The sequence below is a fragment of the Pithys albifrons genome, chromosome 4 (genome assembly GCF_047495875.1).
Source record: "Pithys albifrons albifrons isolate INPA30051 chromosome 4, PitAlb_v1, whole genome shotgun sequence".
Lineage (NCBI taxonomy): Eukaryota > Metazoa > Chordata > Aves > Passeriformes > Thamnophilidae > Pithys > Pithys albifrons.
In genome coordinates, this window is record NC_092461.1 from 98260303 (window position 1) to 98285032 (window position 24730).

The window sequence follows — 24730 nt, forward strand, 5'->3', positions numbered from 1 at the left end:
TTGCTAAATGTAAACCTCTGCAGAGGGATTTAGACAGGGTGGATACAAGGGCCAAGACCAGTGGCATCAGGTTCAACAAGACCAGGTGCCAGGACCTACACTTTGGCCAAAATAGCTCCATGCAGCGCTACAGGCTGGAGACAGAGTGGTTGCAAACTGCCCAGAAAAGGACCTGGGGTAGGTGGTCAACAGCAACGAAACATGAGCCAGCAATGTGTCCAGGTGGCCAAGAAGGCCAAGGACATCCTGGCTTGTATCAGCAATAGTGTCGCCAGCAGGAGCAGGGAAGTGATTCTTGCTGCTCACTCTGCATTGCTGAATCTACACCTCGAGTACTGTGTCCCATTCTGGGTCCCTCAATTCAGGAAGAACATTGAGATGCTGGATCATGTCCAGAGAATGGCAATGAAGCTGGTGAAGGGTGTGAAGTGCATGTCCTGTGAGGACCAGCTGAGGGAGCTGGGGTTGTTTAGCCTGGAGAAGGCTCACGGGTGATCTTAAAACTTTCTGCAATTATTTGAAAGGAGGTTGTAGCCAACTGGGGCTTGGTCTCTTCTCTCGGGCACCCAGTGGTAGGACAAGAGAACATAGCCTCAAACTGTGCCAAGGGAGGTTTAGGCTGGACATTAAGAAGAATTATTTCTTCGCAGAAAGGGTGATTGGGCACTGGAATGGGCTGCCTAAGGAGGTGGTGGAGTCACCATTCCTGAAGGCATTTAAGGAAAGGCTGGAGGTGTCACTCAGTGCCATGGTCTAGTTGACAAGGTGGTGTTTGGTCATAGGTGGGACTAGATGATCTCAGAGGCCTTTTCCAATCTAATTTGTTCCATGATTCTGTGATTCAAAAGATAATTACATTTGCTAACCCCTCTGGCACAACAGTTTGTAACATTCTGTACAGGTTCTTACATAGCCTTGATTTTCTGTCTACAAATAAAAAAAAAATGAACCTGAAAAAGATTTCCTTAACTCAGTTGTCAACTAAGTTGATGTCAACTTTTGTCCAGACAGTGACTTTGGAACACATCAGCTTCTATTTTACACCTTCTTATACATAAGCCTCCTATACTTCAGAAGCAACTTCTTTTATTTCTATAGGAGGAGGAAGTACATCAACACCACAGACTGAAACCAAGTGACAGGAGTGAGCAGTCCCACTCTTTAGAGTCTTTAGAAGTCTATTCAAGATGCACTTGGTCTCAGGACCGAGACTGGGGGCCACTCCCAAGATCAATCACATACACACAGTTTGGGGGGACATATCGAAGGCGATCCATTTCCGGCTGTGGTCTGTTTATAAAGGTCCCCATAGGGGCGGAGTTTGGAGGGGATGGGACAGTACATCTGGGGGCAGGGTTAGGAAGGCAGGGATGGCAAAGGAGCAGGGCAGGAAAGGGGTGTAGAAAAACCTCAGGAAAAAACACACCGAGAGGGGGAAAGAGTATGAAGGATGCAAGTCTAGGAGACTGAGTCCAACAACTTGGAATCTGAGAGAGTACACATTGGCAAGGGAGGTTTTTTGGGCTTATAACAGGTGACACTAGCAGGCAAGTCTGGCAATATGATGGGCTTTTGGAGGGGTTATTTTGGTTTTGATGTTTTTTTTTTTTGTTTGGTTCTTTGTTTGGGCTTTTGTTGTTTTGGTTTGTTTGGGGTTTTCTTAAGGGATGTGTGCACTTGTGGGTTTGGGGTTTTTTTGGTTTGTTTTTTTTTCCCCAACATCAGAGTAAAAAAACCCAACCACTCAACTATATTAAAGAAGAAAACTATGTAACACTGTCAATAATAATTAAAATATTGTCTTTTAAAGTATCCCAAGCCTGACTGTCTGCCCTTATGTTATATATTATTAAGTATCAAACTAAAACAAGAAGTTTTTACATAGGGATCCTGGAGTGTGACAGGAGATCCTTTTTTGAAAAAGTTTGCTGGTGAACTAGAGCAAAAACATAATGAAATGAATAACTAAAGAGCTGAAGTACATGTTTTATAATCTTTCAGGAGTTCAATCTATTTAAAATGTCGAATGAATAGAAAGATAATTCCTTTACAAGTGGGAAATACCTCTAAGAGAATGGAAGTTTGATTGCAGAGAATTCGTAAAAAAGAGTTATATTAAGACCCAACAGCTGAACGGTGAAGCAAGACAAGCCCATTTTATCAACAATGCAAAGCAGATATTTTGATATTGAAGAGGATCAGGGATACTTGAACATCAGCTAATGATTTTTCCACTTCAGAGAATCAGCAGGTAACTTTTAGTAATAATAAGACTTCTGAGGCTTCTCTTTGGTAGATCCTCAAATGCAAAGAGCAGACGAAGCCAAACATACATCTGTCACAGTGATCTATAGCTATACTGTTCTCTCATTTCATACTTCACAGTAATGACATCTGTAGAACTATCTCACAGAACATTTGGGAATAGCACAGCTGTTATGCATCATAATGCATTTTGTTAATAACAGGTTACATAGCACTTTATAAAAAACACAGCTCAGTCAGTATTGCCCTCCTTCTCCCAACACGCAGGGATATACCATCTTAGTGGCCTCCCTTGCCTGTTGGCTTTCCCTTGGTAGCATGAGCACACAGGATCAACACTCTTACCCCTCAGACAGTGACTTTAACAGAGTGACAGGAGAAAGATGATGCTGCCCTTTTCTCTGTCTCATAGAAGAATGAAACAAGAGTCAGATTTTTAAATAAATTTATTCATTTTTGCTTGGTTTACCTGGCAAGGTGCCAGCACCAGCAGGTCTGCAGAGGCAGACCCTGTGTATGGTGGCCAGGCCTCACCTGTGCTGGACGCAGATGTTTCCAGTGGCTCCAGTAGCCCTACCTTAGAGCACATGTCGCAGGTTTGGCCCAGCTGTTGCCAACCCTGGACTGGCCCCCCCCTTCCCCCTCCCAGAACCTTCCCAGCAAAGGAAAGGGGGAAAAAAAAACTGAAGAGAAACGCACTCTAAAGAAACTGAACTGAATAAAATGAATAAATTATATTTACTAACATTTACAAACCACACTGTATACACAATACATAGGATCCCTCCTCCCAGGGGAGAGGGGAAGGGAGAAAAGGGGATTGATTAGCTGGGAAATAGGGAAGACACCAACCCAACCTAAAGAAACTGAATGAATCAAAACAAACACAATTAAAAACCTCAAGGAAGGGGAACAAGAATGAAACAATCTCACCCAGGACAGGAGAACCACCAGGCACCGGAGGGACCAGGCTTCAACCACCTCCCTCCAGCTCCTCAGCCAAGGAAGGGAAGCAAGAAAGAACCAAACCACTCCCCCACTGCTACGTGGAAGACACGTGTGGAATACTTGTAACTTCCTTAGATACAACGGTTACTGAGGAAGCCATGGGTCAAACCATTACAGCACATCTGCGCCCCTCAGCCACAGGTGGGTGCCTTGCCCCAGACTGGAATTATGGATAGAAACAGCTGAGGGAATATGTTACAATGAACATAAAATGAAGGTTAGGTCCTACTGGTATGCCATGCAGAATGAAAAAGCGAGAACTCATCCCTAGTATAAGAATACTTCACCATTCCTTGCTGGGTTGTCTTCAGTTAGCAAGCCTGATTGTCAGAATGGTACTAAAGACATTAACCAACTAAGAGATCAAGTCTGACATGCCAAGTCTTGATCATACTATTTCTGTAATTTTCTGCAGCTTTGTGCAGTGCTCCTATGGTAGGGTTATGATATCAGACTAAAGGGAGGGACAATTTGACATGTATCTTAATTTTTTTGTTCCATAAAGCTAATAGCTCTTGTTGCCAAAGCTAGATGGACACAGAAGACACACACCAGCTAAAATCCATAAAGTTTTTGCAACACCAAGGGGAGAAGCACACTGCTGTACTTACAAGATTTAGCTGACATGGTCTGACACGTGCTTAAATATAGTAATGAAAAGTTTGATATTTACATGGAATCACTGAAAAGGAATTGTAAGAGACGCTCTAGAGAAACAAAGTATTACAATATGTTGTTACATAGGAGTGGGGCAAAATTAAAGCATTCAGTGTGGTTTGGAGCTCATCAGAAACAAAGTAAACATGATGCTTAGCTAATTGCCTTCACAGATGAATGGGGAGAATATGACCTGCAGGAAAAGTACTTTATCTATAAGGAGAGCCATTTCCAATAAAGATAGACTCAGTTCATCTCCAACTGGTCACATCAAAACATGGCTCCCCAGCTCCAACACAGACTCCACAGTTCATGTTTATAAACACATGACTTTGAATCCAAACCATTCCATGGGCATATTTAAAAGTAGAAAAATACAGACTCTGGGTGGGATTCTAGAAAAACACAATTGGCTTATTTGCATAAGTGAAAATTCATATCTATGTATGAATAGTGTCCCTTGATTGGGTTTTTCACTGCTTCACAGGCTATTTAAATATAAAAAAAATTAAACAAAATTAAAACATTCGCTTCCTTGTACTTTTCAGATAGCATCCTATATAATCAGAACAGCCCATGATGAAACTTATCATCTATTCCTTGAAATGCCTGTTAAGAAAGAGATATTAAATCCCTTCATAATTAACATTTCATTTGAGTCAGTGCACTTAAGGAACTTGCACTTCCCTTTCTCCCGTATATGTCATGGTGTTTCTTCGCAGCAACACTATAGAGAAATTTACTAATTATATCTACTCACCTTCAGATAATCTAGTTCAAACTCAAAATGTGTGTTAATAATTTTGTGATGCATTTAGTCCCTGCAGTTGGTGGAGTAGTGGGATTCATACTGATTTCAAACTTCTCACACAGATGGTTTCAGAAAAAAAAGTATCACAAGCAAGTAAATCAACCTTTTACTTCTAATTTTTTTTTCTGTTTTTGGGGGGTTTATTGGTTGGGGGGTTTTTGTTGTTGTTTTTCAACTTTACTATTCAAGACATCACTGGAGTTTCCCTAGGAGAGTTAACTTGCAAGGGAAGGAGCAACACTTACAGAAAAAGATGTGTGACTAAACAAGACAGGTCTTCAGAAAGGCAGAAGTCAATATTGGGGAATAACATTTGAAAGGATGAACATATTGAACCTAAATATTTCATACTTTTTATTTAAGAAAGATATATATCCAGAAACCCCAATAATGGAATAATCAAGAGGGAACAAAGCTCTTGAAGTGAAATATTCTTTCAGAAATCATGACAGTTCCCCTTGAGCTAAGCTGATTTTCAACACAAAAATAATGAAAACCCCCAATCATCTAGAAAGCAAAGCAGTAGCATAATATTTTGAAAGACACAGCTTCTGGATTTAGCACACAGTTTATTTCCTTCTTAATTTTATGACAGGAAGATTGATTTTCTAAGTAAAAGATGAATCAACACTTAGATATGCTTTGGAGACCACTTCAATCAGTAACTGGGGTGAAAGTTTCACATACATGAAGGATTAAATATCACCAAGTAAATTCCGCCCTGAATATATTGGCTATATGTAATTTTACTTTTAGTCACACTTGCTATGTCATTAAAAACCATGAGTATAATAAGAGATCTTAACTTTTTTATGGAAAATATTTAAGCATCTTATTAGCCACTGAGGAAAAGAAACAAAACCAAACAACAACAACAAAATAAAACAACCCAGGCAAGTCTGCTGAAAAGATTTTAAGATGCTCCCTTAAAATCCCATGTGTGGAATAAATTAGTTAAGACTTTTCAGAAGAGTAAAATTTGTGAGTGAGGCTTCATGGTGCATCCAAAGTGTATTTCTATTGAAATATTTTTTCTCATCTAATAGCATCTGCCATAGACTCTGTTTGAGTCATTGAGAGGCACAAAATCTTCAACTATGTGGAAAATAATTGTATCCAGTTCTAATAGTTCTTCATAGATTTCAAACCATCAGCTTCTGTCTTCTTCTCCTTCAAAGAAGGCTGCTTAAAAGAACAGAGAAAAATTAGTTATGCATCTGAAAGCTGTTATGTTTTCATGTACACCATTGAATAGTTTCTGACTTTTCTCCCAAATCTCAATTTCATATAAAACATAATGCACGTGAGTTAGTCAAGTTTTTGCTTCTGTTCAAGGGAACTCACTCTGCCCCTCTGTCATGTAAAAAGGGAAGATTTACTCAAACCCTTGTGTTTGATTAGTCTGTCTGTGCCCAGGGAAAACTGAGACCCTTGTGCCAGACCAGTCTGTCAGCATCCCATTACAGGGACCCTTCACTGAACAGTTCACTGGATCAGAGAGCAGTTTGACTTGTTCAGGGTCACACTCCAAACAGAGAGACCTCCTCCTGGGTCTCCACACCTTTACCTGCTGCCAGTGAGGGTCAGCACTTCTGAAAGACTCACATCAACATTTTACAGAATAATACTCTTTATTAATAAAATTGTGACAGGTTAAGGTTTGAGAATTTTTGGGGATCATATATGACTGCAAAAATGTATTCAAAGCAATATACTAATTCAAAGGAATATACCAACAAGTCTCTGAAAGACTATTTTCGATTTTTTACTATTAGAATTTTAAATACTGTTCTTTACAAAGAGGACTGGTAGTAACAGTCTGATACAAAATAATACCCTGGTTGCTATTACTCATTTCACACATAAGTTAATACTGGTATATATTCCAAAAGGCCGAACCATGTTACATTTGAAATAGGAACTGTTAGTTTAGGAGGAATAAGCCTATTTACCAAGGATGGAATTCTGAAAATAAGTAAATTTCCATTATAATTGTGGAATAAAGGGTCAGAAAGGGCTACCGTCTCCCCCACTCCAAGCCCCAAAATGACAAAAAGTATCTTTTTTTTTTTTTTTGCTTCTTAATGACCTCAGAATCATAATTGTTTCAAGTACCACAGTAAGGAATTAAGTCCATTAGCATAAATGCACAAGTAAACCTCATTTTTCTACTATTTCTACTATTGTTAAACCACATTTACTTAAAAAAATATCTGGAAGAAGAATTTGGCGTAGCATGAACCGATATTTCCCTTGAGTTCCCAACATCAAAAATACAATATTTTTCTGTGTGGTTTTAAGGATGAGCTCTGCTCAGCCCTAGGGTGACCTCTACTTTACGCTAAAGGAGAAAAAAGATTTATCCTATTTCTATTTCACCATGCTCTCCACTAGTGAAAGCAGAGAGACTTGATTATCCCTCAGTATCATTTTCTTCTTTGAAATTGAAAAAGAAGAACACAATAAAAAGACGACAACTGTGATATATTAATCGAAGGAAGGTGGAAAACTGGTATTGAGAAAGAAGAAAATAACTATGAACAAAACTGACAAAGCCATAATTAGTTAGACATTAAAAAAAAAAAAAAAGAAAAATCAACAGACAGAAATTACCACAGTATAAATATACATTTATATAGTGGACTTTCACACTCACAGTCTGACAATCCAGCTTTACTGATTGTAAGAATATCTTCGTTTCCTTCAGTCAATGTAGTCCAGATTGGCAATGTTAAGTAACTTCAGAAAGTAATAGCTGCAGAAAGGTTGGCGTCCTTACACTTGGGAATGCATCAACTATAATCTAGGAAAGTATATTTAACAACATAAAATCCATAGAGGGCAAACCTACCTGGACATCAGTTAGTATATTTCCTTATCTCACTCCTCAAAAATTAGTTTTGTGACTTGTATCCACTTATTCATCCTTTATTTGGATCGAAAATTTCCCCTCACAAAAAAAAAAAAAAAAGAAACTTGGGTAAAGTCAATCAAAAAAGTTTCCAAAAGTCAAGAGCCTGCAATTTTCTTATGTGGAATCCAAATATTTATAATTGAAAATGACATAAAGGAAAAAAATCTACAAAACAAACCCAAAAAACAAAACAACCAAAGGACCATAACAAAAACAAGCAGCTGAAATTTTCTCCTATTGACATTAATGGGCACCATGAACTCCAGCTGGCACAATATTGGGTTCATTTAAATGAAAAAAGAAATAAAATGTGTACTTTATAAGTGACCTTTATATCCAGACTGTTTAATTAAAGTCAACAGGTACATCTAGGGTTTCTGAAGAACTGTTTCATCAGATGTGTGAAGCCCTCTCATTCATTCTGTCTCTAGCAATAAAAAAAAAAAAAAAAAAAAAAAGGTTTTCCTACCCTTATATCTGCAGGGTTTTTTTTTTTTTTTTTTGCATGACAGCATTACAGAAACCTATTTATCTCTGCCTCCCTAGGGAAATACAGCTAGCCACAAATGGTGGTTTAAAGGATTACATAACAGTACTTGCTATAGGCTATTTCATAGCTATGAAACCCACCATGAAATCTTCTGAATTTTGGAGTTCCTTTATTTAAATACAGGGAATTTTACCCCTTTGGAAAACACTGCATTATTCAGCAATATGAAACACACAATTCTGCAAGCACTGGTTTGTTACCTCTAAGACTTTGTGACTTGTTGTATTAATGGTGAAAGACTATGAAGAGAAGGCAAAGGGAAGAGGAAAGGGAAGAAAAAAAAGATTAATTTTGCCTTTTCAACATTAGATTAATTACATGTGAACAAATACCTGAGATACACATAGAGAAATCTTATCAAGAGATTTTGGAAAAAAATATCAATTAGGGCTCCACTGTGTGGATTTTAAAAAAATGATCCACCAAAAATATCTATTAGGGCATAAAATGGGCATGTTAGCATCCCTCTGTATTTATTCTTAAAATATTTCTTTTTTCACCCTGTTTTTACACAATGTTACCCAGAAGTCAGGAGCAAGTTAGAGAAGTATAAATACTGTTTTCAACTTAAGCAAAGAAGATCATCTATATTGATATCTGAAATCTTAAATTCTAGAGACTGACCCTTAAGGACTGCAGGTTCTTGTTTTAATATCCCAAAATATTGAGTCCATTTAGAGGTTCCTCTCCAGAACTTTATTACCTTTCTCTATTGTCAAACATTTTTACATAAAACATGTTCTTGAATTCAGCAATGATGAAGTTGAAAACAAAGACATAGTTACTGTCTTGAAATATATTAAGCAAGTGTCATTGTGGCTTGGAAATGTTACAGATTGCAATTTACCTGGCTGAATTGCAAGGATCAGGATGAAAACGAGGTTCTTGGCGGGGAAGGATTTGTATGTAAAGAAAAACCCATAAAATATTACAGGATGGAAAGAACCACTTCAGAAATGCATCTCATATAGAGTGTAGTTTAGTGTATTTGCTTACGATACATCTATTAAAGCCAACATAAAATCCAATCTTTTCACCCCAGTCAGAATAGATCTTTTGTTTTCAATATTTTGTTTATATAATAAATAATAAATTATGATGCTATAATGTACACAATGCATATGTGAGCTACGTGCAATGTGTTACGTGATGTTTAATTCACTGCTTTGAGAATTTTGCAGACTATGGGAAGAACTACAGTTAGTGATAAACACGCATTTTTTATCTTTCCAGGTAACATGTCCTTTTCCCCTACTTTCCACTATTTTTGCCTTTTTCATTCTTCTCACTCTAAGGATGTCAAGTTCTCAGGTAGACTGGAAGAAGCAGCAAGACCCATTGATTTATTTTTTCTTAAACTAAGAAAATATATGAATATACCTTTTTTCCCAGAATTATTTTTCTCCAAAAAACAACGATGTGAAATTTTATGTATCTCTTATTGATTAGTGACCTCAAAAAAAAAAAAAACCCAAAACTATTTATGATTCTCATAAGAGATGTATTTGGAGTACCGTCCCTTAGACCATGTTTTTCTTAAATGTAATTTTAGTGAGACAAAATCTATTTGTTATAAGTCATTCAATTTTACTTGAAGCTGTTGTAAGTTTTGGTTACCATGTAAAGCCTCAAGCAAATTATTTTTGCAAAAGTATATACTTAACTTCAGTTCTTATCCTGAATATAATTTGATAGAAAATTTCAAATCTATTTTAGACTTTAATTGCATTGCCTTCTAATGTCAAATTTAATCCTAAACTGGCTGACCATTTGGTTCTAAAATTGTGAGGAATTTTACAATTTTTAAGTTATTTATGAATAATCCATACACATAATCCTTATAATTAAATCTTCTAGCTCAACATCATTGTTATTTAAGGGGAAGAGAGCCTGCCTGTCCAAACATAAGGAGGCTTGGGAAGATGAGCCTCTGCCTGGAGCCCTTCACATACATGTCAGCAGCAAACTCCTGTTCCAAGCACAGAATTCAGTCAGCAGTATTTCTGTTACCAAAAATGCCATTTTCAAATTAGATCACATCTCATCTGCAGTTTTCTGAGAATGTTTAATATCTGCATTGTCAACTGAAAAGTTACCTGTATTGTATTAAACTACACTTTGCAAGGAGTCTACAGGAGCAGGGCAGCTGTCGTCTTCAGATTTTTTTTTTTAATGGTAAGCAGTTAGAATTAAAACCTCTTGCTGCTAACATTTCCAAAATCTTGAAACCTTTTAGTTTCAATGGTATCTTCTCATAGGATAATAACTAGCAACTCCTATCTGGTATTTCCTTTCATGATAGCAAAGCTCATTTTGTTTTTATCATCTGGATGCCTTTCAAATATCTTTTACCAAAGTAATTTTTATTTTACACATGTGTTATTTCTTCCTGTCTTTCTCCTCAGATTTCTTCATACAGACAACTCCAAATTCTGAAGAAAGCTATACCTCACATGCTTATTTGACTCCAGGCACACCAGCTTTCAGCTATATGTATGATCTAACATCTATTCTGACCTTTAGTTAGCCCAGAACCTGTCTTCAGAAACAAAAGATATGTGGTGAATGCCCTGGCACTGTCTGAACAACCCTTTCTAAAGGCATGACATTTTCTCACAGTTGACTCAGCTTCACAGGAACAAATCCCAGAGCACCAGGGCATAAAGCAGCAGGGCTTTGCTCTCCTGGGCACATACATACATTGGTTCAGGGACAGTAACACACAGAAGACCTTGCTGTGAGAACACTTATACTCAGGCTAACTAGAACAGTCTGATCCCAGTACTAATTAGCTCAGATAAGTCTGCAATGGAGATATTCCCTATATAGATCCTCACACCATCAATGCCTTCAAAGGACTTTTTAAATTTCCTTTCTGGCTCTAATGGGTATTGGATGGCCAATGGTCACGAAACTAATTCTGACTGCTGAGAATGAAACATTATGGGACATAAATTTATGAATGGAATTGCACAAGGGAAGAGAGTTTGAATGGAAAAAATAATGGCAAAAATATTAGCTATTCACCTCTGTCTACCAAGAAGGACAGAATACATGAACAAAGGAAGTAGAATATTCACTAGGAAGAATGAAGGGGCCAGAAAGCACATGCCCAGAGCATTCTAAAGGATAGCGTACGAAGTAGATAACAATTTTTTTTTTCTGTCCTAAGATGTGGAAAGAATATTTTAATGAATCTGTTTAGTGGTATAATCCATGAGAGATGTTATGGATACTGCTTTTCTTTCAGAGGCATCCTATTTTGTTCTATAGTTTTGCTCTTAATCTATCACATTAGTTGGAGGGAGACAGAACTTTTGGCATTTACCTACAGAACACTGTAGTACACTGTGGTGGTGTGACCCTGGCTGGAGGGCAGGTACCCACCAAAGCTGCTCTACCAATCCCCTTCTCAGCTGGACAGGGAACAAAAAATATAACAAAAAGCTCATGGGGCAAGAGAGGGACAGGAAGAGATCACTCAACAATTCTTGTCATAGGCAAAACAGACTCAGCTTGATGAAATGATTTTAATTTATTTCAAATCAAAACAGGATAGAATTATAAGAGATAAAACTAAATCTTAAAAACACCCTCTGCCCACCAATTCATCCTTCCTAGGCTTACCTTCACTCCTGAATTCTCTGCCTCCTGCCTGTGCAACAACAATGAGGATGGGGAATGCGAGCTTCAGTCTATTCAACACACAACGTCTGGGCCTTAGCTTACTCCTTGGTGGGGGGACTCCTCACAGTCTTCCTGTGATCCATCTTGGAACCTCTCCTATGGGAGACAGTTCTCCATGAACTTCTCCAATGTAAGTGCTTCCCATTGGTTGCAGTTCTTCACAAACTGCTCCAGCATGGGTCCCTTCCACTGGGTACAGTCTTTCAGGAACAGATTGATTCAATGTGGGTCCTCTGTGGGATCACGACTCCTGCCAAAAAACCTACTCCAACATGGGCTCCTCTCTCTGTAGGGTCACAGATCCTGCCTGGAGCCTGCTCCAATAAGGGTTTCCAGTAGGGTCACAGCCTACTTTGGGCATATCAACCAGCTACAACATGGGGTCCTCCACAGGCTGCAAAAGGATATCTGCTCAACCATGGACATCTATGAGCTCCAGGGGGATAGTTTGCCTCACCACAGACTGCAGGCCCATCTCTGCTCTGGCACATGGGCACCTCCCCATCCTTCTTCACTGAACCTGGTGTCTGGAGGGCTGTTCCTCTCACTCCTCTCTCCCAGCTGCTGATGTGCAGCATGTTCTTTTCTCCCTTCTTAAATAGTTTTGTTTTGGAGGTGTTACCACTGTCACTGTTGGGCTTGGCTTTGACCAGCAGAGGGTCTGTCTTGAAGCCAGTTGGCATGGGCTGCATTGGACATGGGGGAAATTTCTAGTAGCTTCTCACAGAAGTCACACCTGTACCTTTCCCCCTTCCCTGCCTCACCCCTCACCCCCTGCTCCCAGATCCTTGCCACACAAATCCAACGCACATACTGAAATGTTAGTCAGCTGCAAGCATCCTCTCCTTTCATTATCTAATTTCTATGCAGGTCAAAACCTGTATGGGTTTTCTGCTCAACAAGAAAATTATTCAGTCATGTAGGCTTGGACCGTTCAACCAGAAGTCTCAGATTTGCTAAAGAAAAGATATCTCCTAAATCACGGTCTACATAAAAGCTGTTGTGGAAAATTAACTTGCTTGTGCTAGCAAAACATATATGGTTTTCATTATATAAATAAAAATCTGTCACTATCTGACACCAAATATATTATTGGTAACTTGCCCTTCCTTTTACCTTATCCAATAATGTCTTCTGATAAAAATAGGCAATTCTCCACCTTTCAATTCAAACTCTAGGATGATATTCACATCTCGCTTGTAGATACCTCGTCAAAAAAAAAAAAAAAAACACGCAAAAAATTTCCATCATGTCATATTCAATTTTTGGTGCTGTTTGCTTTTTGCTTGCTTACTTATCTACCAAGTACTGTCCTTGCTGACTTTGCAGCTTTAGATGTACTATGGTAGGATTCTTTGCAATTACAGAATAAAGTTTGTGACCCCTTTTGTCAACATACTATGGAGTGAGATGCTGCAATGAGATAATACCCTTGGAATGCGAGTAGTAGAAATGTAAGCAAAGCAAACATGAAGATGTCAATCTAAAACACAGATCCAGGCTTAGATTCCTTCTATCCTAATTTACTACTTTCAGCTAATTATTGTATCATTAAGTATGTTCTCTATCCCCTGTTATAATACTAATGCTGAAAGAAAAATAATACAACAAACAAACAACAAAATGGTTGTTATTTTGAAGACATAAACACCTGCTTTAAAATTAGTCTCACTTGCCTGGAATAGGACTACTTTTGCTTAGTGTGTATAGTCAAGGGTGAGTCATTTTAAGATTTATTTTGAGCACTCCAGTAGCTAATAGAGCACTGAGACTAATTCTCCATTTTGAAGGACAGAATTTACCTACATAGCACCCAGACGCAGAAACAGATTGCTATTTACTGAACACGGTTAAATGATTTAGCAATGAGAAGAAAACCTGAATATGAGAAAAGTAATGCCGTGGTTTCACACCTTAATACTGAGTCTCTGACCAGATCATGCAGTAATTCTAAACCTACTGAAAGATGGAGCTGAATGTGGCCACTGAAGAATGGGACGACTGTGCTGAACAACACGTATGACTGTTCTAATTTAATGAAGATGCGAAAAGAATGAAAGCCTTCTTAGCACACTGCACTGTTTTAAAGATCATGCTAGCTCTCTGCTTCCTGAATATCATTAGTTGGACACAACACAGAATGTGATCTTGATAGACAAAGGCTTCTACTTCATTGTGAGTGGTAATACAAACTCCTTAGGGAAATTTCTGCGTTAGTGAAGTTAATGGAAGTTTTGTCACTGTATTCAACTGGACCAGGATTGCACTATCAGAATTAAAGCCAAAAGTAAGAGGTCTTGCTCCAAGCACAGTAGTTACAATGAACATCCTTGTTATGTACTTGATATCAGAGCCTTGATTAAGCCATTCTTCCAACTTCAAATTGTCAATGACTGATAAACTTTTACTCCAAAATATTTTAGGGACTCAGGGATTTTTTTTCTTATTATTTTTTTTAATGAGACTGGACAATTCCTGATGGAGAGGGGAAAAAAAGTGCTTAATTTTACATCATTAATTTTTCCCTTCCTTCAGCTATCACTATGTACATCCTGCTGGGAGATATGCTCAGGAAGGTGTGCAAATGAGTCAGGAAAAACAAGCATGTTGAGCAGTCTGTTTTGCTGCAACATACCAAATACCTTTTCAGGAAAGAACTCAAAGAATAGAAGTCCAGATACAGCCTTAACCATCTTTTTTACCAAAGTTCAGGCATTGTTTATTGGCTATAAAAACAAATGCAAAATTAAAATGTAGCTATTCCTAGGGTGCCAGAAAACCTAGCTTAATTTTCACTCCTCCATAAAGGAGGACTTGATTCTTGGGAAGGAACTCCAGAGTACAAAAGGGAATTTAGAAATTTCAGACCTGGAATAAGAAATATTCCCTGACAGTTCTCAAAGGGCAATCCTGTTTCTTACACTGGACCTCAGTTTAGCTGGCTATAAGATTTGTAAGATTTCTCCAAGGGAAAAACATAGTCACTGTTGGAATAAGCATTAAAGTCAATGTTAATAGTTTAATTTCAGAAATGTTCAGAATCCAGAGGCAGTTACAGCTTTGACTATTATCACTAACTGAGCAATTCTATTAACCTTACACACAGAATTTTGCATAAAGTACAACAGAGGGTACAAGAAGAGAAGCTAAATCTGTAGAACAGGAGCACTGTACTAGGTATATTCAGAAAAAAAAATCCTATGACTTTCAAAAATTTCAGCAAGAAATGTGCATTTTAGCATCATATCCACTTATATGACTCTTTCCTGTGTTTGTGGATTTTGCTTTGGTTTCTTCCCCTCTCTCCCAAACAGCTATCCTTAAAAAGGAACGATTCCACTTAATTAGAGATTTAAAAATACAGAGAACAGTGAATATTTTACTAAGACAAGTTTTGATTTTTTTTTATGTAAAGATTTTTTTTAGCAAGACGTTCAGTTTCATCAGTAGTGGACAAATCTCACACACAAAACTTTCAGACTCTTGTCTGACACTCAAGCCTGAAGGAACAAGAGCCAAAAAGTTAATCTGAAAACCTTTACCCAAAGGTAAACTCCTTCCACTCTGCAGTAAGTAATGAGAAAATTGCAGGATACTTTCCACACTTAAACAAATTAAAAGCCTAAATGGAGCGTAGAGAGAAAGACAAAGTGGCAATTCTTTACTAATTACTGTGCGGCAAATCCAAACACTTTACACTCTGCTGTCATGTTAAGCCTTGGTGAGAAACATATCAACCCTACTTATGTATGTTGCAAAATGCAACCTCGGTATAATGTAGATTTGATTATTCTTTATTCCTTTTCGTGCTGTAACCCCTTTTGTGTGTTAGCCCCAACAGGCAGCTGAGCCCCACCATGCTGCTCACTCGGGTCTGGAGAGAATGGAAAGGATAACAAGTGAGAAAACTAGTAAGCTGAGATAAAAACAGTTTTATAGAGAAAGCAAAACCTGAACACACAAGCAGAGCAAAATAAGGAATTCATTCACCATGTGCTTCTGGGTGGCAGGTGTTCAGCTATCTCCAGGAAAACAGGTCTCCATTACATGTAATGGTTTCTTGGGAAGATATAGGCCATAACTCTGTGAGTGTATTACCCTCCTGCTTTCCACCAGACTTTTTTGCTGAACATGACATCATATGATGTGGAATATATTTTTGTTTGGTTGGGGTACACAACCAAACAGCTCTCCTGCTTGTGTGCCTTTCCAACTTCTTGTGGACATACTACAAAGTGGTGGGACACTGAGAAACAGAAAAGGCCTTGACAGTGTTTAAGCACTACACACAGTCTTTGCATCCCCATGCTAACAATACTGTTATGATCACCAATCCAAAACATGGTACTGTTGCAGCTGCTATGAAGTAAATTAACTCTATCTCAGCCAAGGCCACTACAAGAGCACCCTATCTGTTACAGGCAATTTAAAAATTTCAACCAGAGTAGTATGAGCATAGTTAAAACCATCTGAAAGATTACGAGATAGATTGGCAGAGGAACCATCTGAAAGATTAAGAGATAGATCCTAGCACTTTATTTGGCTAGTAATTCAATTTGCTTTCACTGTAGCCATTGGCAACCAGCATACTTTAGGGTACCATCTCACTTCAACTATTGTGAAGTCACCTTTGGACATCTCATAGATGAAGGAGATTTACAGCAAACCAGCTCACTCAGTCCTTCAGCCTAACTATCTGCAAACTCATACTACTGTCTCCCTGGATGCACACAATTATTTGGCTCCTAATTCTCTCCTGACTCTAGTAACATGACTATAAAAGGAGAACGGAAAGATCTGTTAGACCTGTAGGGAGAGCGATACTGTTTAAAGTTCCCTTCTCAGTGGCTGAAGCCACAGCATACTGGAGAGGAAGGAAACATAGAAAGGGAGTTTTTTCAGCTGTTGTACTCGTTGGCAATTTTCATCTCATTCTTTCTTTACACAGTGTTTTTGCCCTGGAGAAGTGTCGCAGGTTTGGCCTAGCTGTTGCTAACCCTGGACTGGCCCCCCTTCCCTCTCTCAGAACCTTTCCAGCAAAGGAAAGGAAAAAAAAAACTGAAAAGAAACGCACTCTAAAGAAACTGAACTGAATAAAAAGAATAAATTATATTTACTAACATTTACAAACCACACTGTATACACAATACACAGGATCTCACCCCCCAGGGGAGAGGGGAAGGGAGAAAAGGGGATTGAGTAGCTGGAAAATAGGGAAGACACCAACCCAACCTAAAGAAACCGAATGAATCAAAACAAACACTATTAAAAACTTCAAGGAAGGGGAACAAGAATGAAACAATCTCACCCAGGACAGGAGAACCACCAGGGACCGGAGGGACCAGACTCCAACCACTTCCCTCCAGCTCCTCAGCCCAGGACCGGGAAGAAAGAACCAAAACCACTCCTCCACTGCTACGTGGAAGACACGTGTGGAATACTTGTAACTTCCTTAGATACAATGGTTACTGAGGAAGCCATGGGGCAAACCATTACAAGAAGCAAAATAATAAGGAAAACCCAGATACACACTTCAGTACACACTTAAGGGAAGAAGAGCACACTTTCAGGATTATTTCACTTAGAGAAATATAGTCATTATTTTCTTACATTTGATGCATAATGCAATTGTGAGGCAGCAATTTGTTTGCAAGGTGAATTGCAGATAATGTATATGTGATCAGCAGTGTTAACAAGTTCATTTTAGAATGAGCTAATCCTGAGATATAAAAATGCTGCATAAAGGATGGGATGACAGAGGGGCTTCAAAAGTACAGGCCAGGAATGTAAACAACCCACTGATGACTAATTACTGGTGATTAAAGGCTCTCTTCGAGAGCTGGAGCTTGTTTTCTGTGTAAAAATGAAACAAAGCCATAATCAAGGGAGGAAAACAGTATTCATTCATTCATTTAGAATAACAAAAGAATTGAATCAGCTCAACAGAAAAGGAGATTTTTGTTATCTGACCCGAGATGGAAGTCACCTGAGATTAATACAGTGTCTGTGGACCCCCACTTTACACCCCCAGGAAGAACATACACCCACTGCTGGTTCATGCTGAGGTACTGCTACTTATATCCTTACCACAGTTTACTCAACAATGGCCTTTGTGCAAAAGCTTAGGACTGAGCATTAATATCTAGTTGCAATTTATGTATACACCTATGCAGATTTGAAGTAGCCATACAGGGGTTAACTAGTAAACTTTAGTTAAAGGATCTTCATAGATTGAAAATTCTCTATCCTCCACTACTTTTCTGGGAGTTGAACACTGCATTGTAACCTAGTCTGGATCTCAGATGCAACAAAGCATCCAGACTTTTCTCTTGTACTTCTCAAACACTCACTAACCCAAAGCAATGTACTTATTAGCTAGCAATCCCTCTACAAAGGGTGTGAGGGGAGAGCACTGCTCCCTCAAAGCCATTGAGCCAAGCATCAGCATTCAGATAAAAAATTTCACATGCAATTGTTAAGATTTAATAATAAAAATAACAGTATCCAAGGAACTGTTGTTTGCTTAATTTACTGAAAGTAATCCGGTACTAAACAAATATCACATCATCCTGAGATATTTAGCACCAACTTGTTATTAACTGTAAGGGGGAAAGTGGATTTCTTGAACACTACTACATCCTATGGCAAGGATTACTAACTAAACAGACAGAAGAAAAAGTAAAAACACCACCAGAGAAAACTCATATGCATTCACACTAAGTTCTGTGAGTTCGTTTCAACTGTGACTTTGTACACCACCTGGCAGCTCTCATCCTATTTACAAAACACAGTGACCCAATAGAAACGTGTGTGTGGGGAAAATAGAAATAGAGTTTATTGTCTTGAATTGTTGTGCAAGCCCTTAAATCTCTTCATAATTTCCCTCATTCCACAATTACTTTTGCTCCTCCTTTCATGTGTATTTAAACTGCCAGTGCTTTCAGCCATAGCTTTGAATGAGTGCACAGGACAGAAGTACTTCCAGCATCTCTGAAACTCACTTCTCAGACATGTCAATATTTTTGTGTTGACAGCTACATTCAAACTGCCTCTCAATTTACATTTGTATATATCTTTTAGAACGTTATATTTGTTTAAAAAGTAGGTGTGGTTGTGGGTTAGTGGTTTTTATTTTTGCAGTTTCCCAGCAGTTTGTTTAATAAAGGTTTTTAACAAAGTCTCTTTGATGAAAAGCATCTGCAGTTCATTTGAAATAAACTTGGTAACCAAATTTTAATAAAATACATACAAGAAAATTACGATTGTTAAATATAAAATATTTAAGATTTTATTTTATGAGACAGTGTAAGACAATGGAATGAAAAGACTGAACTAACAGATCTAATTCCTGCAAAGTTAAACACTTATTAAAAAAATCCTATACATTAATACAGCAATGTGAGATAGTCATAGAAATATCCTTGGTGCAATCTTCAAGTATTGATATAGCACTTTAACCGACAGGCAAAACATGCAGAAGCCCATAAATATGTTTTTTCCTTATTTGGACTAATTTCCGCATTTGTGGAAAAATAAATTAAAAAATAAATAAAAAAATAAATAAGAAAAAGTATGAAGATGCAGGAAATAGAAAGGTTCTTTTGATGGAGTTTCCCCTAAATTTTATTTCATGTTTTCTTTTTCTTGCTTTAAGATCAATAATCTCATCTCCTACATCTACTCTTATGGATCTCCTCACCCAGGTATAACTTCAAATGATAAGAAAATAAAACAAATTTTAAGAACAGCAAAGTAGCTGAAGAATTTCTGCTATTTAGTATATCACCAGTAGGAATTTTGACTGGTTTAATGTCTATTATTTGTGTTCTTTTATCGTGCAATAGTAAGATGTAACCCTTGGTATCACAATAAGTTGTAATATTGTGGAAGGTTGTGTAGCCAGGATATCCCTCGTAAATTATTCCAAATTTCACCCTTTTCCAATTTACACAAAGAAAAATGGATTGAAAAATAAATGAAAAGTTTACCTTTTTAATTTCTCAGAAGAGTACTACTAAAACAATATCAGTTTAATATATTCAAATCCAGTTGTACTCTGTGATTTGTAGATTTTATTACTATTGGAGTTGCTTCAAAATACCTAATTGACACTGACAATTTGGGCAGTTGTGGTGCATAGTTTTCAAGGTGGGTTTTTATGAAAGTGAAATCACTGTGTCCCTGCCATGCTTTTCAAATCTGTCTTGTAGTCACACAACAGTAACCTGAATCAAGAGAACTATCACAGCTACATACCTCCTGCAAGTAACCATTAGAGAAAAGAACTCCCTTTTACTGCTTCATTTTCTTACTTTAAAAATGTCTCTGCTCATAGATTTTTACTTATTGCAAGAGCAGAGAGGGGAAGATATACAATTCCAAAAAGAAAAGTCAGACAAAAAGAAACTTAATTATCCAGCTCTAAATTTCCTTTTGATGACTCCTTTATTCAAATGCAAGCAAAGAAACAAACACACAGTGATACGACTTCAGTTCTTTTGCCCTCACTTATTTGAGAAGCTATTCCCAGAATTCAATTCTAAATGGTCAAGTTACCACCATAGTTATTTTCCATACAAAACTTAGAAGTTATTAATTCCTCTGTAAATAAGTATACATCAACAGAAATTATAGGTATTAAATACAGCCCTGAAGTGGACAATCTATGGGCAATCACATGATTAATTAGCACAGTACCAGTACCACTGACTAGTAACTTTGAAATCCAAGATAACTTGCTTGCAACCCTTTGACACACTGATTTTGGTTACTGTTGTATGAATGAATGAATCCCCCTTCTAACAAATGGAATGATACTACATTTTCAAGACAGTAAATTCCCTGGTGAATAAAATTGTCTTCTCTCTTTTGAATATCTGACAGGGTTAAATCTCCAAGTTTGTGGGTTTTTTTTGGTTGGTTTTGTTTGTTTGTTTGTTTTGTGGGGTTTTTGGTTTGGTTTGGTTTGATTTTGGGTTTGTTTGTTAGTTAGTTAGTTTGTTTGTTTGTTTCACTTGGAGTTTTTGCATAAGTCCTATAGGAATAATTATGTGATGTTTTGGAATTTACCTATAAAATCCTCATTCAGGAAGAATGCAACCCTCATACTGAAAATCTCTCAAAGTGCAGTGCCAAACACTAATCCCAATAAGGAAATTCTAATAAACCCACAGCTCACTCTGGTGTTTCATCTCCCAGAAACATGAGGAGCTGTAAGTGGCATCTATACCTGTCCAACATCTAATTAAGCAGAGATAAGTCTGTTAGAACTTATGTTAGATGCTAATTTATTAGGAAATTAATAGAAGGAGATCTAGAGAGCTGTGGCCAGATATATCACTGATTTATTGGACTAAAAATCTACACTAAGTGCCTTTTTCAATAGAATTAAACACACACATTGAAGTTTAAAAAATTAAATAATGACATTATGGTGGAAAGCAACTGTCACCTGCTTAAAAAGCAAAGACTAAATGTAAAGAGAAAATGATAATAATGATAATAATGATAATGATGATAATAATGATAATAATGATGATAATGATGATAATGATGATGACAACGATAATAATAATGATGATAATAATGATAATAATAATGATAATAATAATAATAATAATAATAATAATAATAATAATATAAGATAAATTACTACACATTTCTCTCCTCCAGATTTTAATCTGCTTTTTGAATCCCTATTCATTTTTGCTATAAACCAACATACAGTTTCTGGACATGAAAGTAGTCAACAGCAACAAGTTTTCAAAAAGTTGGGCTCTTCATTAAAATAAAACACTAGTCTAAGCCTTTTCCCTTTTCCCAAACACAAAAAGCTCTCTTAAATAACTACTTATCCACACAATACAGCACAGTATGCAGCATTTAGATTTTTGCAGATACCTTGATTAATTTCTAAGCTGATACACTGAAGAACTAAATGAAATTAAGACCATTTCAGAAGCAAAGTGGGCATCTTTTAAAGTTCAGTATGTTCTTGGAAAGGCAAAAAAATCTTGCTTTTAAGAGTCCATAGTTTAAAAAAGGCTTTTTCTCTCCATCTCAAAACCATTCTATAAGGGCAAATTTGGGGTAAAAACCCAACCACCAAGCAGCAGACAAAAATACTTCATTTATTGCTTTTAAAAGTTGCAAAATATGCAAGAATGCTCTCACAGTGAATATCTCCTTTTCAACATTAACTACAGAAGCCTTGGCAGGCCTTTCTAGGAACATAGGGCAAAATAACACATTTCACAGGAATTGAGTGGCTGTAGGAAAATAAACACTGTAGGTGTACATTTACATGATAGTTGAATTAATGGGTATGAATAAAAGGGAGGCCACAAGTTGGTTGAATTCTTCTTGCAATCAGAAAAATATCACTGTTTAAACATAAACTTAGCTGAATGGTAGTAGTGACATAATGAACTTTTAGCTAAGCTTCTGTCCTTCCTGTACATATTAAATTTCCTTCCAGATTATCTGCATGTAGGGAATAATATTTTCCAACACATTAAACTGTCATGGTCTCTTGTGAGGGAATGAAAAGGAGTGGGTTTGGCTGACATACCAAAACTGTGGAGGACAAGATGATTAAGGCCTTCAAGAATTTCATAGGAAAAATACTATCTTTTTCACAACTTCTACAAATAACTTTCAGAAATGCAGGTGCCATTTGTATACACAATTTCAAGATTAATCACCTCTGTAACAGATATAAAATTACTTGGAAGCTTACAGTAGTTGAAATCTCTGTCCATGAGTCAGTGGAGTTAAAGGGCTGGAATTCAATTCCCAAGTGTGTTCTAACCTCACAGCATGAAGGTATATATTCAAAAAAATAGTCATAATTTTCATCAAATATAACATGAAATATGTGTGGTGAATATTAAAAAAAAAACCAAAAAACCACTTTACAAGTACCTCCAAGTAGTCCTTTGAGAGAGCAGTAAGAGGTAAGACAAAGCACCAAAGCACCCCAGCAGATCAAAAAGTCATATATCAAACTGTCAGTTGCCTAAAAATTAAAACTGAAACCCCACACATCCTTCAATAGAACTTAAGAAACTATTTATATTTTTTGCTTAACAAAATCCTAAATCCAGCCCCCAAAGTCTGCTAAAACAGTTAAAGAATCTGAAACAAGCATGTAAAAGACACAGAACTATTGATCCTGTCAAGTTCTGTTAAAGACAAAAAGAGGAAGATGATCAGAGAAACCTTACAAAAATAAATGCTTCCACTCATATGCAGAATATGTTTCTGTTTTGATAGAGACACTAAATCCTCAGAATTATTTTTTATGTACCTGTGAGATAATGGATTCAAATCTCACTGAATCCTATATTCACACTGTCAGTGTGTGTGTAGAGGGGCAGGGGTGAGTGGTCAATGACCTGAATATCCCACTAGGGAGCTGTGGCCACGCTGCCCAAACCATATAATGTGGGAGCATTAAGTTCCATGTGGAGCTTTGCTCTTCTGGCTGTCAGAACCATTGAATCTTGGCAGTAACTAGTTTTCTCTTCTCTCTCCCCTTCTCTCTTTCTTCTTTCTTTACTCTTTTAATCTGTTTTCTTCTTTTACTTATTTCTTCCTCTTGTGGGTAACTTAAAACCATGTGTTTCACTAAAGATTGTTTGTGGTGGGTGTTTCCTTCTGCTGAGTGTTTTGGTGAAATGCTTTTCTTTGGTTATGTGTTATCTCTTATGTGTAAAACTCTTTTGCAAAAATGTCTTATTTTTCTCACCAAATTAAAAGAAATTCTCTTAGATAAAGCATAGCTGCATTTTCTCTGGATGTGAACTCAAAGTAATAGCAAACCGTAGACTTTTTAAAAGTCCTAAATAAATAGAACTGCTCCAGGCAGCTTGTGCCTAAAAATCCAGAGTGGAACAGTACCCATTTCTTCTTTTCCTGTTCTCATAGATCTTTCTCCTTCACTACAGGTGAATGTAGCTTTAGTTTCTTACCTTTAGCCATGCAGAATTAGTCTTTCTTCTGCCCTGTCTTGTACTTCTTTGTTCTCTTTCTGTGGAGGCCACATATTTACTTTGAACACCTCAGAGCCCTTCACAGAGCATCACAGGGGAGAAATGGAACAGAGAGAACCAGGACTGCCAGAGGTCCTTTTCCAACACAGCACACAGGACAGAACAACATCATTACTCTTATTAATATCTAATATTTTACTGTTTTCTTGATCTCACCTAGAAAGCCAAAACCAGCTAAGAGTTTTTGATTCTTTACTTATACAGCGTCCCTTACAGGGTGAATGCTGATTTGCTATCACTGCCACAAGTCCTCACTATGATGCTGGACACTTCTCCTGACAAAATACCTACCACAACTATTAGCTTCACCAGTCACACCTCTTGATTTGTCTGTAATATCCAATCTGATTTAAAAATATAAAAGCAAGTATGGTTCTTATCCAGAAAAAAATATTATCAGAAGTGTTTACTGTCTTTTCAATATAGTAAGAGATTTGATGCTTTGTTTCTCATTTTCTGCACGTGGAAGCTGAGCCTAACCCTACTCTTTACTTGGATACTTAACTTACATTCACATAAACTCAGAAATGCTTCCAAAAGACTGAAGGATTTGCCATAACTATGTCTCATCCTGCTACTGCACAGTTAATATTAGCTCAGCTGAAATGAAAAAACAAAAAAATACATCACTTAAAAAAGAAGAAAGGAAAAAGAAAATATTAAATATTCAGACAAATACTAAAGCCAAGCCAATTCACATCTACAACTAAGTTCATATAAAACTTAAAAATCTGATTTTATTCAGCATAAGAATGTGCAAAATCCAAAGAATAGAGGTAAAATTT

The 24730-nt window shown here is 37.2% G+C and overlaps 1 protein-coding gene across 1 annotated transcript in view; it reads left to right on the top strand.

Moving 5' to 3' along the window:
- Window positions 1-201: 201 nt before the first annotated feature.
- LOC139671441 (uncharacterized) overlaps window positions 202-24730 on the top strand; it is a 31074-nt gene continuing 6545 nt past the window's right edge. Inside the window, exons 1-2 of the mRNA XM_071554269.1 lie at window positions 202-439; window positions 2743-2861. Of these exons, the coding sequence (XP_071410370.1) occupies window positions 202-439; window positions 2743-2861 (357 nt within the window). The remainder of the gene's footprint in view (window positions 440-2742; window positions 2862-24730) is intronic.